Source organism: Carassius carassius, chromosome 50 (assembly GCF_963082965.1).
Source record: "Carassius carassius chromosome 50, fCarCar2.1, whole genome shotgun sequence".
Taxonomy (NCBI): domain Eukaryota; kingdom Metazoa; phylum Chordata; class Actinopteri; order Cypriniformes; family Cyprinidae; genus Carassius; species Carassius carassius.
In genome coordinates this window covers 7912998-7928624 of record NC_081804.1, presented here as the reverse complement: position 1 = coordinate 7928624, position 15627 = coordinate 7912998, and the positions used below count along the sequence as shown (strand labels likewise).

Genomic DNA, 15627 nt, shown 5'->3' with positions numbered 1-15627 from the left:
GGATGGAGAATGAAGTCAAAGGTCATGAAGACTATAAAGGCTTGTACATTTTTCAACCATAGACAGCTATACATTAGAACATTGTCCTTTAAACAAACACTATAACATTTAAAATTTCATCCATAAGATATTAAACTCCATTTCTAAATACTTTAACTTGGCAACCATTCTACAGGGAAAGGCTCATCTGAGACAGTTCATCCTACACTGTATGACCCAGTTATGTTCTGTACCCTGATCCTTCAGGATTTGACAGAGCGAGCACGTCTGTGTTTAAGTTTCTGGTCAGTGATTATTTCTCTTTGGTCTTCATAGTATAGCAAGTGGTGTACAAATAATGTAAATAATGAATACAATTTAAAACAAAATACAAATTAATATATATATATATATATATATATATATATATGCAACTACTTTAGGCTATATATTTTTTGCATTAGATATTAAAATTCAGCTGGTCATCATATAAGCTAAAGCATATGTGTGTGTATTCATTAGATGTAATATATTTAATTACGTTTTCATTATATGTTATGTATATATACACAATATTAATATTTAACATTTTTGACATATACAGTAGTCTATAAGGCGATTTTTATTCATGTTAAGCATATTTTGCAAAATTCTGATTCTTACATGTATTATTATTAATAATAATAATAATAAATCAATGCAAGAAATTATAAAATTAACTTGATTTGAATTACCCCTTTTTTTCTTTTCTTTTTTTTTTACGAGTAATAATGTTACTGCACCTAAACTTTCTTGATATTTTTATGACTTTACACATGGAAAAGACTATTCGGTACTGTTTAAACTTATGAAGAAGTTATTCTGCACTAAAAAAAGCAATGTAGACAGGATGCTTTAAAAAAAAATCAACTTACCTTTCCCGTCTGATTGTAAATCCTCCTACTGTCAGCTGGAGTCCCGCTCATGTGTTATCATCGAGCTGCCCTCCTCCATATAATAATAATAATAATGCCATACTATGAGGGACATTTCCTCTGACCAATCACCTGTCATGTACTGTAAGAGGCGGGTCTTATCGCGAAACCAATTCCATATTATGTGCAAAAAAACTAAAACAATCCTCATTATAATGCGGGAAACAAAGTATAGTAGAACTCTTTTAATTTAGAAAAGGTAGCAAGGAGGTAATATTTTAAGAATCACAAGGGCGGTAAAAAAAAAAGAAGGGGTTTCTTCGTTTGTTTCAAGTGTCGGCGATAAACGATAGAATAAGCTGATAAAACAAACATTTCAGTACGTTGTTTTGTTGTGTTGCCTTTGTCTTCAAATATGCTTCTATACAACTAGTGACAGCGTGTTCAGGTGGTGCTGGAAATCTGTATGGAGGATACAAGCGCCATCTTCCGTGCAAGGTCAAAAATACCGAAAGCATGCACAAGTGCGCATGCGCGAAAGTTATATTTAGTGAATGTAGTGTTCGCAGAATTTTGTACATAAATAAGCATAATTATTTAGATGTCCTCCCTAGCAATCTCCTTGAATTATTTTTAAAATTCTTACAGAAATAGCTTACTAATCAAGAAATGTTATAGAATATGACAGTTGCAGTTGTCTGACTGAACCGAGGAGGTCAAACAGTCCTTTGTTTTTCAGGAAATTACAGACTCTGGCATAACCACAAAGTGCTTTCCACTATATCACAAGCAGATTACATGTTATTGGGGAAAAGGACCTTATTGTAACTACCATGTAGAACTGCCCTATCCTACATTTTATTGATTATAACTTATAGATGGTCTGATAGCATCATCCCAAGCATACAGTTGCTTATCCTTTGGGTGGAAATGCAAAGTGGAGTGGCTTGAGTAACACTTTGGGAAGAAAAGCACAGGGATGCTCTCGGTGTAGATGGTGTCATGGATATCAAACAAGCATTGGATGCTTGACCTTCCACCATAATGGGAGTTGTAGACCACATATAAGGTGCCACAGATTATGAAAGCTGCTTCTGCATCACGACTATTGCAGTTGGTATCCCATGTGTGCTCTACTGCCAGACTACTGTGGTCCATCTTGGTGATCACCAAGTTGCCACTGATGTCAGGGTCGGCATGGATCGACCAGAGCCCCATTTCGTCTATGGCGAGATCAAGCAGGGTGTGAGGATTGAGGGAATATGCTGGCATCTGACCAGCTCCAGGAAGCAGCAACCGATCAGCCACTGTACGATTGCCGAGGTGGACCTTCAGGATCTCATTGTTGGTGTCTGCGTTGTGGTAGTACACAAAGCCGTTGTAGACCACATGGCCGGTTCCATGCCAGGGAAAAGGAAGACGGATAACTTCAGTTTTTTTGGTGTTTGATTCGGTGAAGGTCTTCAGAGAGGTACATGCTAATACTGTACTGTTTCGAGTACCACTAAAAAAGTAAATCTTAGCAGAACCCTTTGACAGATCCTTCATCCAGGATCCACTGGCGTCACCTGCTTTCTTGACAATTTTAACAGACTTGATAGCCACTACTTCTGAACTGCAGTCTGGAAGAATCAAGGTAAAAAATAAATAAATCAAGATTATACACCTATAGCATATAGTAAGTATTATAATTATTAATAATGATTTCATAAAAAAAAAAGAAATTATATATATATATATATATAGGTTATATGCTTTATGTCTTATAGTTGCACTATAGATTGGTACCATATGAATTATTAGGCAATTTTAAAGATTTTTTGAATTAATCAGTGTTAGTGTTGTTTGATAATGAATATTTAAATTCTGCATGCTCTGCATTTCCTCTATTTTTACATTTAGATTACTTTTACCATAATGTAACACTCATTTATAGTTATTTCTTTTAATAACAGTAGCCTAATACTTTAATACTATATTTAACCCTGTCAAAATGAATATCCATTTTTCATAATGTTGTGATGCCCAAATTCACTTGTAGCATTTAAAATATTTGATTTGGTTTTTAGTGTATTAATTTATTTAGACAAAATAGTATAGAACTTAAATACTGGTGCATACTTTCTTGTAGACATTAAAAATGTAACATCTCAAATGCAATCAAATTATTTATACAGTTTTCCTATGAAAATGAATTTTTTTTATATTTACATTAAAGTTGTAGGGATTAATTAACATTGTATTTACCTTTGCCCTTAGGGATTACAGATGTCTTTTTTAGTTTGGCTTCTTTCAACTGGTGCTCAAGCAACGAGTCCTCAATGTCAACCTGAAGCGTATCAGGGATCTTATTATGCAGGTATTCCACATCTCTTTCCACTCGGTCCAAACGCGAAGCGACGGTGTCCATGTGACCTTTGACCTCTGATTTTAGCACGTTCACTTTGCTCGTTTCACTGTGTATCTCCTTGGACATGTCATACATCTTTTGACTGAAGTGCTGGAAGTCTTGCTCACATTTGATCAGTCGTCCCTTTTCATAAATCAACATCCTTGTTTGTCTTGGAGAACAATTCCAAATTATCAACCATATTTTAGAGAAACAGAAAGGGTTAGGCTTATGGAATCTGAATATCAGTGTTATCAAACTGTTAGATTCTTCAGATTTTATGACTATTTTAGAGTTAGACTGAGGTTATGTTGTAAGAATGTAAAAAATAATTTCCAGGAACACTTTGAACTTACCAAAAAGATTTGTGTTATATCTGAATGTTTAGCTCATAGTAAGCTAAAATCATATAATAAAATACAATATTACAATATTGTTTTCTGTTAAAGCATGCTAAAGAACAAATGTATTTGGCCACAAAATCTTAAAAAAAAAGTCTTACCTCAAGCTGTTGAAGCTTTCTCTGAAAATATTCCATAATAAAATGATGAGTTGTCCTCTGAGCTTGTCCCGTTCCAAGCAAAAGAAATACAGTTACCAAAGACAAAAGCATGATGTATATTTTCCACCTTTGATTTCTTTCTTATCTTGTATTAAAACCGAGAAAACTCCCTTCTTATCTAATGTCAGTCTGGTAAAATGGAGCCAGATGGAGTTCCAGAAGCAACTGGTTGTTTGTTATTCAGATTCTGGAACTGTATTCGAAGGAAGATGCTGAAAAGTCAGGTCTTCACAAGCTGTGTTTTTAGTTGTAATAAACTCCAGATGTCCTGACAAGCTTTCTTTCGATAAATCAACTCTGCAGATCATACTATTCAAATTTTTGCATATTTAGAGTATAATATACACCATACTTGACTCTCTCCCCTTCAATTTGTCCATTAGCCTTTTAAGAGGTCAAGTTGGAAATTTGAGAACGGGAAACACATCAGGACACCTCCAGGAGCTGTCCAAAATAACTTCAATTTTGGCACACCAGCAGACATTTTCCTGCCAAATAAGTGATGTGGGGGAAAAATGACTTTATTCTTGGAAGAATTCTCAAAGCTGAAAGGAACTTTGTGTTTTGTCTCAAAAATACATAATCAGTTGTAAATTCCACTGTATATTTTGAACCAAAATCTGAATTAAGGAGTTTGAACTTCACACCAGTTCATTCAAAAATAAATAAATAAAATAATTTTATTTGAATTGGTCCTACAATCAAAACAATAAACTGATTTGGTTTCCATCAGTAAAACAAAACAATAGTTTGCATTAAAATATTGCTAGATTCTTTTCAAATAGTTGCACCTCCAAGAGAATTGTTACGTGGTGATTCTGTTTGTCCATCAGATGGCGCCTTAAGACAAAAACAAAAATGTGAACTCTGGGAACAGAGATTCACATGTGTCCATTGTTGATTGTGTTTGTGAAGACAATGAGAGTGCTTACACAGATTAGAGATAAATCCCTTTTCCAGCATCTCTGGTTTTTCAGTGATTATCTAAAATTCAACATCTTCCCTTGGACAATTCCCTTTAGAGGTTTATATGCTCCTGACACCACTGTCCCAAATTCCTCTAGTCAATTATTTAGGCTGGTATATAATGGCATCATTCAAAATGGTCTTAAATAGAAATCACAAGAGGAGCCTTTTGCATTAACTACAGTATCAGATCAAATCTTCTTTATATTTGCCTAATTAATTTGCTGAGGGTAAAACATTTTTTTTGTACTATTATTTATTTATTATTTTTTAAACTGAAATGAAAACGAAGCTTGGGCAATTGTTAAAAATGCAGTTTGATTGTCATGAGGGGATTGAACTAGTGGTCAAAGAAAACATAGCAAAGGGAAAGCGACAGGCTCAAATGATGTAGAAACGTTTGATGTGGAAATTGTATGGCCTAATTCAATCAAAACTCGGCAAATACAAGGACTTGATTTACTAAAGTAAAGCACACTGCAAATACATGAAGAGAAAATCAAAACTAAAAACAGCAACAAACAATAATACATCTATATTTACTTTAGTTTTGTGTTTAAAAAAAATCTTAATTAAAGTCATTTTAAAATGACTTTGGCACACCTTGTCCCACTGTACTTCCATTGATAACTATCTCTAAGTGGCTGGTGACCGAACTCTAACCCAGCAAAGCGAGACAAAACCCCTCATCAAAGGTTCCATTAGTGGAATACTGAATGAGTTTCACATCATCTCATCATCAATCACTTCATGTCCCTATCTCAAGGACATAAAAGCTTGCTAATGTGTATATCTGATATTATTATTTTTTTATGACCATCTCTAGTTTTCTCTGAGCTTACAATCACCTCTGCTTTGGAGAGTTGCATCTAATGCCAATGATTATGGTTATTTACAAAAAAAGACTGCAGTAAAACAGTATAAAACAACAGATCCTTTAAAATTCAAAAGGTAAATGACAGGAAATTAATGTGTTATCTCTATAGTGTGTAAAGGTAAATCTGTTCATAATTATCAGACAATACACTAACAGACCCAAAGATTCCTTCTTCCACCAATGAGGGCATGCCTGGTCCCCATACAGTCTCCACAACTGAGCCAACCCTCTGACACACTTGCATAATTACCTTTCATCTTTTTTTAGTGTTTTATCCCTATCAGCTCCCAGCTGTTTAGAACTACATATGCAACAACCCATTCATGACTTTTACAGGAAACTTCAAAGCACAATTTATTATTCCTGATAGAATTGCATCCTTTGTGTCAAGCAGAAAAGACTGAGCAGATATAAAAAGACTAGATATTGGCGCATGCTATAATCCAAAATGTAAAAGTTATGACAAAGTTCTTTTTGATGCATTTTTAAGAGAACATTACATATAATAATTTTGCAAATGCTGGAAATGTTACTTTTGAATGTTCTCTGAATATCAGTAACATAAAAAAATGGTATTTGAATATACATCTAAAATATTTCAGAAATAAAACCTTCCACAACCAATTAACTTTTTGAGAACATAATTAAAGTCCAAATAACACTGAAAGCAGGTTCTATTAATATTACTTGAAGACTATCTTTTAAAAAAGTGGGAGAGAAACATGCCAGGATGTTAGCAAAATTTGAGTCCCAGGGGCGTAGCCATCTTTTCAGAAGTGAGGGGGACAGAAATATATATAGCCTATACATACACACACACACACACACACACACATTAGAATATAATATAAAACATTACAATAGAACATTTCTGTAATTTATAGCTACCAGTCAACAGTTTTTGAACAGTAAGATTTTTAATGTTTTTAAAGAAGTATCTTCTGCTCACCAAGCCTGCATGTATTTGATCCAAAGTACAGCAAAAGTTTTTAAAATAAAAAAAATTACTATTTTCTATTTAAAAAATATTTTAAAATGTAATTTATTCCTGTGATCAAAGGTGAATGTTCAGCATCATTACTCCAGTCTTCAGTGTCACATCCTTAAGAAATCAAATCATTCTAATATATCCTGATTTGCTGATTATCAATATTTAAAACATGAGTACATTTTTTTCAGCATTCTTTGGTGAATAGAAGGATCCAAAGATAAGCATTTATGTGAAATAAAAAGCCTTTGCTACATTATACAGTATATCATTCAAAAAAATATATATATATTTTGGAAAATAAATTATAGATATGAATACTTTTATTTAGCAAGCTTTAAAATCTCAATAAATAACATTTTGAAATATATTCAAATAGAGAAAACAGTTATTTTAAATAGTCTAGTAAAAATATTTCAGTTTACTGTTTTGCTGTACTTTGGGTCAAATAAATGCAGGCTTGGTGAACAGAAGAGACTTGACTGGTAGTGGATACTATAGGCAACTTTAATTATTCTCTAATTTCTAGCTTTTAATTAGCTTAGAAATCTATAACTGCTTGACAATAACAAATAATAATATTTTTTAATATACTACAAACACTTATTTATCACATAATAAGGCAGAATAGTTTCTATACTGTAATAAATCTATGGGTGTACTCACACTAGCCAGTTTGAACCGTGCCCGAGTGCGTTTGACCACCAAAGCGCGGTTCGTTTGACTAGTGTGAGTGCTCCGTACCGTGCCCGGGCGCGGCTCGATTGGCCGGCCCTGGCCCGCTTGGAAGAGGTGGGCCAGAGCACGGTTCAGTTGGACTCGGGCGCGGTTCGCATGCAGTGTGAGCGCTAACCGTGCTGGAGCACGGAACAGGACGCGTGGCGTCGCGGTTTTGCGACGCTCCAAAAGCTCAGCTGGTAACTTGCAAACCTCCTCATACGAGCAGCACGATTACGTGAAAATTTTCGCGCCACTAAGGCGACACATCTGTTTAACAACAGGCTGTGAGAGGGCTGTGGACCACCGTGGACCAAACGACACAAAATTATCCACAAAGAAAACAGAGCGATGGACTCCATTGTGTTCAGAGAGCGCCGCTCTTCCTGTTTATCCCGAAACCGTCGCGCACCATAATGACGTAAGCGTGCTCCGGCACGAATGCTGAAACCCTCCTATGTGAGTGCAGGCCAGAGGGGGAGTGGGGAGTGGGAAGGGGGGACAATCGTACTCGGGCCCGGTTCATGGCAACCGTGCCTAGTGTGAGTACACCCTATGTCAATTAGCACTGTTTTGTTGATATACTGTATTTATCACCTGCTGGAGATAAATAGATAGACTTGAAAAACCATATATTGTCGCAATCGTATATTAATGTCTTCGTGTTTCCAAAAGTTTCAGTTCTTCTGTCAAAATAACTGTTTTCATACAGCGATAGCTCACACACACACACACTCACGTTTTTTTGTTAGAAATTGTAGTTTGTTTATCAAGTATACTGTTATAAGTTAATCAGACAGTCTCTTCCAAAGAGGGATTGAGACATTGTTCTTTTATGTCAATAAACCTGTTTTTGAAGCATATCTTATAGTGTGGCATCCATTTTTGCTTCTTTTGTGTAATTGTTACAACTTACCCCAGCATGTGTTACAACCTACCCCGGTATTGGGGTAGGTTGTAACGAAGGTACTTCATGTATTTGACACCAACTCACAAGGTCTGTGATATTCTTGTAGAGGATTGAATTGGTGCCATTTGTAGTGAACACTTGTGGGTACTTTATATAAAAATTTGAGAACTCTAGCTACAAAATTCAGTGAGATATAGTTACTGAAGCAAAAAGTGTTACAACCATACCCGGTCTCCCCTACCCTCACCAGGCCTCGCAGTCGCTGAAGTGCAACATTGTAAAGGGTCCGTCTGAAACCGTGTCTCGCGCGGCCGCGGCAAAGCATAACGCTCGTTCCGAACGCTCAGTAATTAAATACACCAGTATGGCGGTATATTCAAAATTAACATCGTAACGAAAATATACACCGGTTTTCGGTATGAACGGGTTTACCGCCCAGCACCAATTAGGGATCCCTCAAGGCTCTATTCTTGGACTGGTTTTATTCACCCCTTTTTTATTGCCTTGCCACCTCCTGGGCATGTTATCAAAGCAGCTCTTTGATATTTGAAATGCTAAAAATTATATTAGGGTCATTTACATTTTTGGACACATGGCTATTGTCCTGTCTGAGGCTTAATGTTGTGTTATATTAAAATGAAACGTAACTTCTTATTCAGTGTCTGTTACTTGTCACTAATCTGTTGTTTTGCACTAATAGATTGTGCTATTGTTAAGGCTCATTTGACTCTTTGCTTTGTCTGAAATAAGAGTTGTTTGCATTTACTGACCTTGTCACCAATGTCTTCTGTTTGATGTTTTCTGTGACTAGTTGCTGAAATCTTTGTTTTGGTGATTCCACTTGCTTAGCCTTGCAGTGTTTATAAAACATGCTTTGAGAAAAGAGACTTGAATGTCTTTCTTCTGAGCTTGTGAAAATTAATCACCATTGAAACATTCTGTCTTGCACCTTGGGATTTAGTGGGAAAGCAAACAGTCTATTTATTCCACTTTAATGTATACAATGTTTTGAATATTCATGTGATTTACTAAAGTGTGTGTGTTGTGTACACATACTGTATTCGGTAAAAATACACTGGGGCTCATAAGTCTGACACCACAATTAAAAGCTGGAATAAACAAAGCTCAAGAAAATGTAGAAAAAAAATTAATAAAATAAAATAAAAACATCATTGTAGAAAAAATAACATTCCATTAAAATTACAATAATGCTAAATAATGTAATATATACCTTAATGAATTGGATTACCCTGACATCTGGTGACATTCCCAAGCTGATATACTGTATTATGCACCATCACATACTCTTAAGTGCTTTGGTGGTTTTGCTGAAACCTGATCCGAGTTATGCAGATGGATAAGATAGACAGAGACACCCTTAAAGGAATCTGACAGGAGGATAAAACAGAACACACACCCACGCTTCTGCAAATTCTGCCATATCCTTGTTAATCAACATTAATTTAATTATTTTAACCAATTATTATTATTTTCTTTTTTATTATTTGTGTATGTGTATGTAAGGAACCAGATTTGACATTGGACATCAAAAAGTAACCCAACAGGGTGACCATAAATCTCTTGTTATTAACAATGAATTCAGATAATGGGCACAATTCACTTTTGTATGCGTTTGGTTTTTACTTATTTATTTGTAATATTAATTATGATATCTGTGGGTCAGGTTAATAAATAGTAACCAATGCAAATAGCATTACAAAAATAGCAAAAGTATAATAACAAAATTTTGACCTTACAAAAATATAAATAAATAAGAAAACATGATAAACTGTATTTAACAAATATGTACCATTTTCTAATTTATTTTTTTTTTTTTTTTTTTTTTTTACAAACTGTGAATATATAGTAATTACAACTTTTGTTTTTAAGTTTTAAATTATTTTATGTTTGTGCTTTTGGAAGTGGATCTTCAATATCCATAATTAGGTTTATTTTTTTGGATTTTATGCTAATTTTGAGCACAAAGTATGTGCTTTCAGCAAATGTAATTGTGTTGTTTAGTTGATTATGGAAAAATGTGGATATCTGGTCACCCTACCCAGTGCAGTCATATGAAAATATATAAAAATCAGTATAATTTTCTTTAACTTGCTTTCTTTTATTCATGGTCTTTCGAGGATGAAGGCACATCATTCAACTTCTACCATGTGAATTACAGAGACAAATTTCTCAATGAATTTAAAAGTTGATCAACCTATTCATATCCCTCTCATATGCATGATTATAGGGTTAGTTGCATTTTATTGCTTGCATTTAGCATGGTTTTAAACATCAAAAAAAAAAAAAAAAACTGAGACCCATTTTTGAGACACGGCCCACCAATTAAAAAAATCACTTGTGTAGAGATTGTGCTTGATGTAAATGCTTAAGAGTAAATTGTAATCTTATCTCATTAGGGTTCAGTTCTATACAAGTCAGTTTATCTGTGGGTTTTTATGTGCATTAAAGTGTATTAACATGAATAAATCTTTGTGCGTGTAAAATAAAGAGTGATCATGGGTACTACTGTATTGTTTGGACAGCAATATAGCCATAGGATGGAGACTTAATTGTTTTGTGTATGAATTGTGTGCTTAGCAGCCAATAAAAAAACACTATTGGATATTTATGAGAGCATAGAATTCCCTTGACGATTAAACCGAATAGATGATCAATCCTTCACAGGGCTTTTCAAAAACGTCATGGATGCTAACTGCGAAACCCTAATATTACTGAATCCCCCTGGGTTGTAAATCAGGGACATGTAACCATAGCGTTGCCCACCTAATTGGCTTCCATTTAAGACTAGAGGCGCACATGGGCTGCAGTGCACCTGAACTGTAATGAGAGAGGAGATATAGATTGTGAGGATTATAAAGAGGATGAGAAAGGAAAAATAAAATTGTAAACCTGTAGTTAAGGATACCATTCAGGGTTCTAAATTAACTTTTTTGATCACCAGCCAATGTGGCTGGTAACTTTCTAAAGTTACCAGCCAATCAGAATTTCCACTAGCCATTTTTTTCGGTAAAAAGAACAAATTATGAGTGCCACTGAATGCATTTGATCATTTTATTAACATTGTTGGCATGAAAAACACATACGCATTGTACAGTGCATACAACAAAATATACACTGACTCAAATGTAAAATCATTAGTTCCCACCACGAAATTGCTTGTTTTGTTTTTTCTTTCGCGTAACTTACATGCGGCAATCCTGACAAAGCATTACGACATTCTTGTGATCAAACACAAGCCATTCATGATGCCCCATCAGCCATTTGGCATTACATTTTTTCTTTGTTTCTCTGTCCGTAATGCGGAGCCCCGCACATCACCTGTAGGAGAAAAAAATCAATCCGTGGCGACGGTTTTGCAATCCGTCCCCTCAGTTTATAAACCGTACTCACAAATTCATAAACTGTTCCCTCGGTTTAACAAATCGTGCCCACGGTCCACGGATTAACAAACCGTGCCCACGAATTCCCAATCCGTGCGCTCAGATTTTGTAAACCGTACCCTCAGTTTTTGAATCCGTAGGCTACTCACGAATTCATAATCCGTGCGCACGCTTTCGCAATCCATTCCCATGGATTTGTAAACTGGCACGCATTTGTGGCTCCGCCCCCACCGGCAGATTCATTTCTGTTTATTAAACATTATTTTTCATAGTATCCAACGAGACCACGATCAGCATTCAAAAAATAGTCTTCTTTTGAGCGTTTATTTTACATTAATCACCAATAGGATAAGACACATCCGCCTGTGTTTTAAGGCCAAAAAAATAAACGCTAAAAAGAAGAAAATAAGGGTAAAAAGCAATAAAAAAAACAAATAATATGCCAGTTATGTTTTCATTCCTTTTCTCTCTAACTGAATGCAATGTTATTTTTGGCCTAATTATTTAATAATAACATTAACAGTGAAGCATGCATCTAACTCCGGCAGATGGGGTGGGGTGGATGGAGCTTAGTATAATAAATTCACAAAAATAAGTCTTCATGTTAAGAAAGAATTGTACACAAGCATTTCCAAAACTGTCAAAGGTTATTTAGAAATAAAGCAATTCATGAATTATTTTATGACAAACATTTTTACTGTCTTGTAATCATTTATTTAGCCTACAAATTATAATTATAAAAATAACTTTCTTTTTATTTTTATCATTATTATATATTATTATACAGGTTATGCATAAGAATCATTTATCCAAAACAACTTACAAAAGAGGAAAAATTATTACTCCAGAGTCAGTCACAATGGCAGGTTTATTGTACAATAATAATCAAGTGCTATTATAAGATAATCACAAATTTAAAAAGATTTTGATGCACATCTTTCTTATTAAATCTTTGTATTCCACCTTGTACTACACTTGATAGAGAATCACTTAAGACACTTTGCTATAGACCACATAATAATATTCATTAAAACTGTATGTTAACACGTAGGAGCTTGCTTCATGAATCTGTGAGTACGGTTTACAAATCCATGGGAACAGATTGCGAAAGTGTGCGCGCAGATTATGAATTCGTGGGTACATCTTAAAAAACCGAGGGAGCGGTTTACAAAATCTGAGTGCACGGATAGGAAATTCGTGGGCACGGTTTGTTAAACCGAAGGAACAGTTTATGAATTCGTGAGTACGGTTTATAAACTGAGGGGACGGATTGCAAAACCGTCGCCACGGATTGATTGTTTTTTCTCCTACAGGTGACGTGCGGGGCTCCGTAATATCCTCATCCCCTGCCTCGTTCCTCTTTTCGCCCCCAGAAATCTGTCCCAACCACCGCCGCATTTAGTTTAATCTTAATTTTTTTTCTTTAATAGCTAACTTCTTCTTCCTTGTGTTTTCTGATGGACGGTCTATTCGTTTCCATGTTTTTTCGCGCTGGTTTAACTGCAAACTGCGTGGAGCCAATGGACATATGAAACGTCATCACGTAGCATTACAGCACAGTGTTCATGGAAAATGTAGGAAGTGCTGCCAGGGGGATAAATGACCGAGAACAGAGCCTCATACCATGGATCACCAGCCAAACTGGCTAGTAAGTTTTAATTAACACCCGCCAAAATTAATTTTAACCCGCATTTGGCGGGTTGGCGGGTGTTAATTTAGAACCCTGATACCATTGTTTCTAATTTGCATCAAAATACACCTGTAGTCACATATGAATACATTGCTTGGCAGTAAAGTGCCATTTGAGCATTGAAGGCTTCAACACATGTTTATGTAACCTATAATCTGATTTAGAAAGCACTTCAGAAAGTGTTCTCTATAGACATAGCAGTGAAAATCAAACATTGCCATAATAATATTCTGGCTTAATTGGATGTGACCCTTGTTAGCACACTTACTCTCATGTTTAATTTAAAGGTGCAAAGGAGAAGAATTGAGATAATTAACCAAATCATCCATGGATATGTCATCCAGCTTGGTGTCAGAACAGGTTTGCGGGGGTTGCAGTAGTGTGGAGTGGGGAGAACGGTCTATGTAACTGGACCTCTACTCTATTACCGAAGTCATGATGTGCTATGGCTGCAGAATTTCACAGAGAGCAGTGGTGCAATCATTAGCTAGTCGTCTTTTTAAACTATGAAACTATGAGTGTCAAAAGATAATGCCACATACAAAATACAGTCTATTATTTTAAAGGTATAGTTCAACTCAAAATAATACTCACAGGCTGTATCCCATTTCACTTTTAAAGAGTTCTAGAAGTAAAAATCGAATGGATTTTGATGATGTCATCAGTCCACGTCCACTTTTTTTTTATATATAATCATGTTAATCAGTGGGATTTATGGTGGTTTGTTTATATATGCTTTGAACAAATTTCCACTAATCGAAGAATTGCAACAAGCAAAGTGCACTAAAAGAACGCTTTAGCACCCATCCATTCCCATAAAGCACTACGAATGGCGTTATTGAGTCAGTATCCCAATGCTCTTGAACTACTTAAATATAACTTAAATATATACTTAAATATATAAATAATCAACATCCTCGTTCTAAGGGGTCCATGAAAACAGCTAAAAACTCAGTATTATACATGCCATGGCCAGTAGTTGGCGATGTCACTTTGTTAAGAAACATCATACACCTGCACAAATATGCATTCCTATAGACTGTCACTGAACATAATAAACGTGCATGATGTCAGCATTTTCACAGATTCACATTTTCATAGTTTACATGATAACGGTAATATTTTCAAAAACATGCACTTTAAAACCTGTTTTCAAAAGTTAACATTTTTGGGCCCACAAAATGCTACTGTCGTGTAATTAAGTGGCCATAATGGTCAGGTACAGCTATTTCTGCAGTTCATCTTTGACATTTAAAACCACTTCACTGAACATCTAATCATGAATGTCCAGGTCAAATCACAGCATAGTAATATATGAACCAAAACTATTACGACACATTGACAAATGATCACCTAACTATTATAGATATCATTATTTTACATCTTCAAAAGCCTCCAGATCCTGTAACAGATGTTGCTGTGCAAGAAAAGTCATTAGTTTCTAAGCATATTGGCGTTAAATAAAACTGCTGTGAATGCAACCAATGACAGATGAAAGCAAATATAGAATGGCTCCCCAAATTCTATTTGAACAGGTGTGTAGGTGGAGAATAATCAGAAAATATGAATGTTTCTCTCCCACTCAGTATAGTTCATTGGTTTATTACAGATGCTAATTTCGCTGATTTACCACTTAGAAACAGAGGATAAGAACCGTGTGAATCACCTCTGTTAAAAGTTTCCTCAGTGTGTGATTAATGCTTGCGTAGATTATATGTGATTGTCTCACCAATGTTTTTCCTCTGTTGATGAATTAACTGTGGTGATTTCTCTAGGTATTTACTAAAAGTAAAAAAAAATAAATAAATAATTATGTACCATGGTACCATTCTTTGAAGTACCATAAAACCATTCCACATAAACTACCTTTCAAAAGTTTGGGGTGAATAAGATTTATTTATTTTTATTTATTTATTTTTTAAATAAATTAATACTTTTATTTATCAAGGATGCATTAAATTTATCAAAAGTGACAGTAAATACATTTTTAATGTTAAAAAATATATTTATTTCAAATAAATGCTACTCTTTTGAACGTTGTTCTTTAAATTTTTTTAGTTTTTATAAAAACTGTAAGGATTGTTTGCAACACTGATAAAAAATAAGAAATGTTAAGTGCCAAATCAGCATATTTGAATGATTTCTGAAGGTTCATGTGAAACTAAAGACTGGAGTAATGATGCTGAAAACTCAGCTTTACCATGACAGGAATAAATTATACTTTAACATATATT

At 34.8% G+C, this 15627-nt stretch overlaps 1 protein-coding gene across 1 annotated transcript; it reads right to left on the bottom strand.

The window, feature by feature from the left end:
• Positions 1-1758: 1758 nt before the first annotated feature.
• On the bottom strand, positions 1759-3898 carry LOC132133066 (olfactomedin-like protein 1). Its single transcript, XM_059545758.1, is given in 4 exon segments — positions 1759-1784; positions 1787-2515; positions 3141-3426; positions 3785-3898. Coding segments are annotated over 4 exon segments (1152 nt in total). The 5' UTR covers positions 3896-3898.
• Between the last annotated feature and the right edge of the window lie 11729 nt (positions 3899-15627).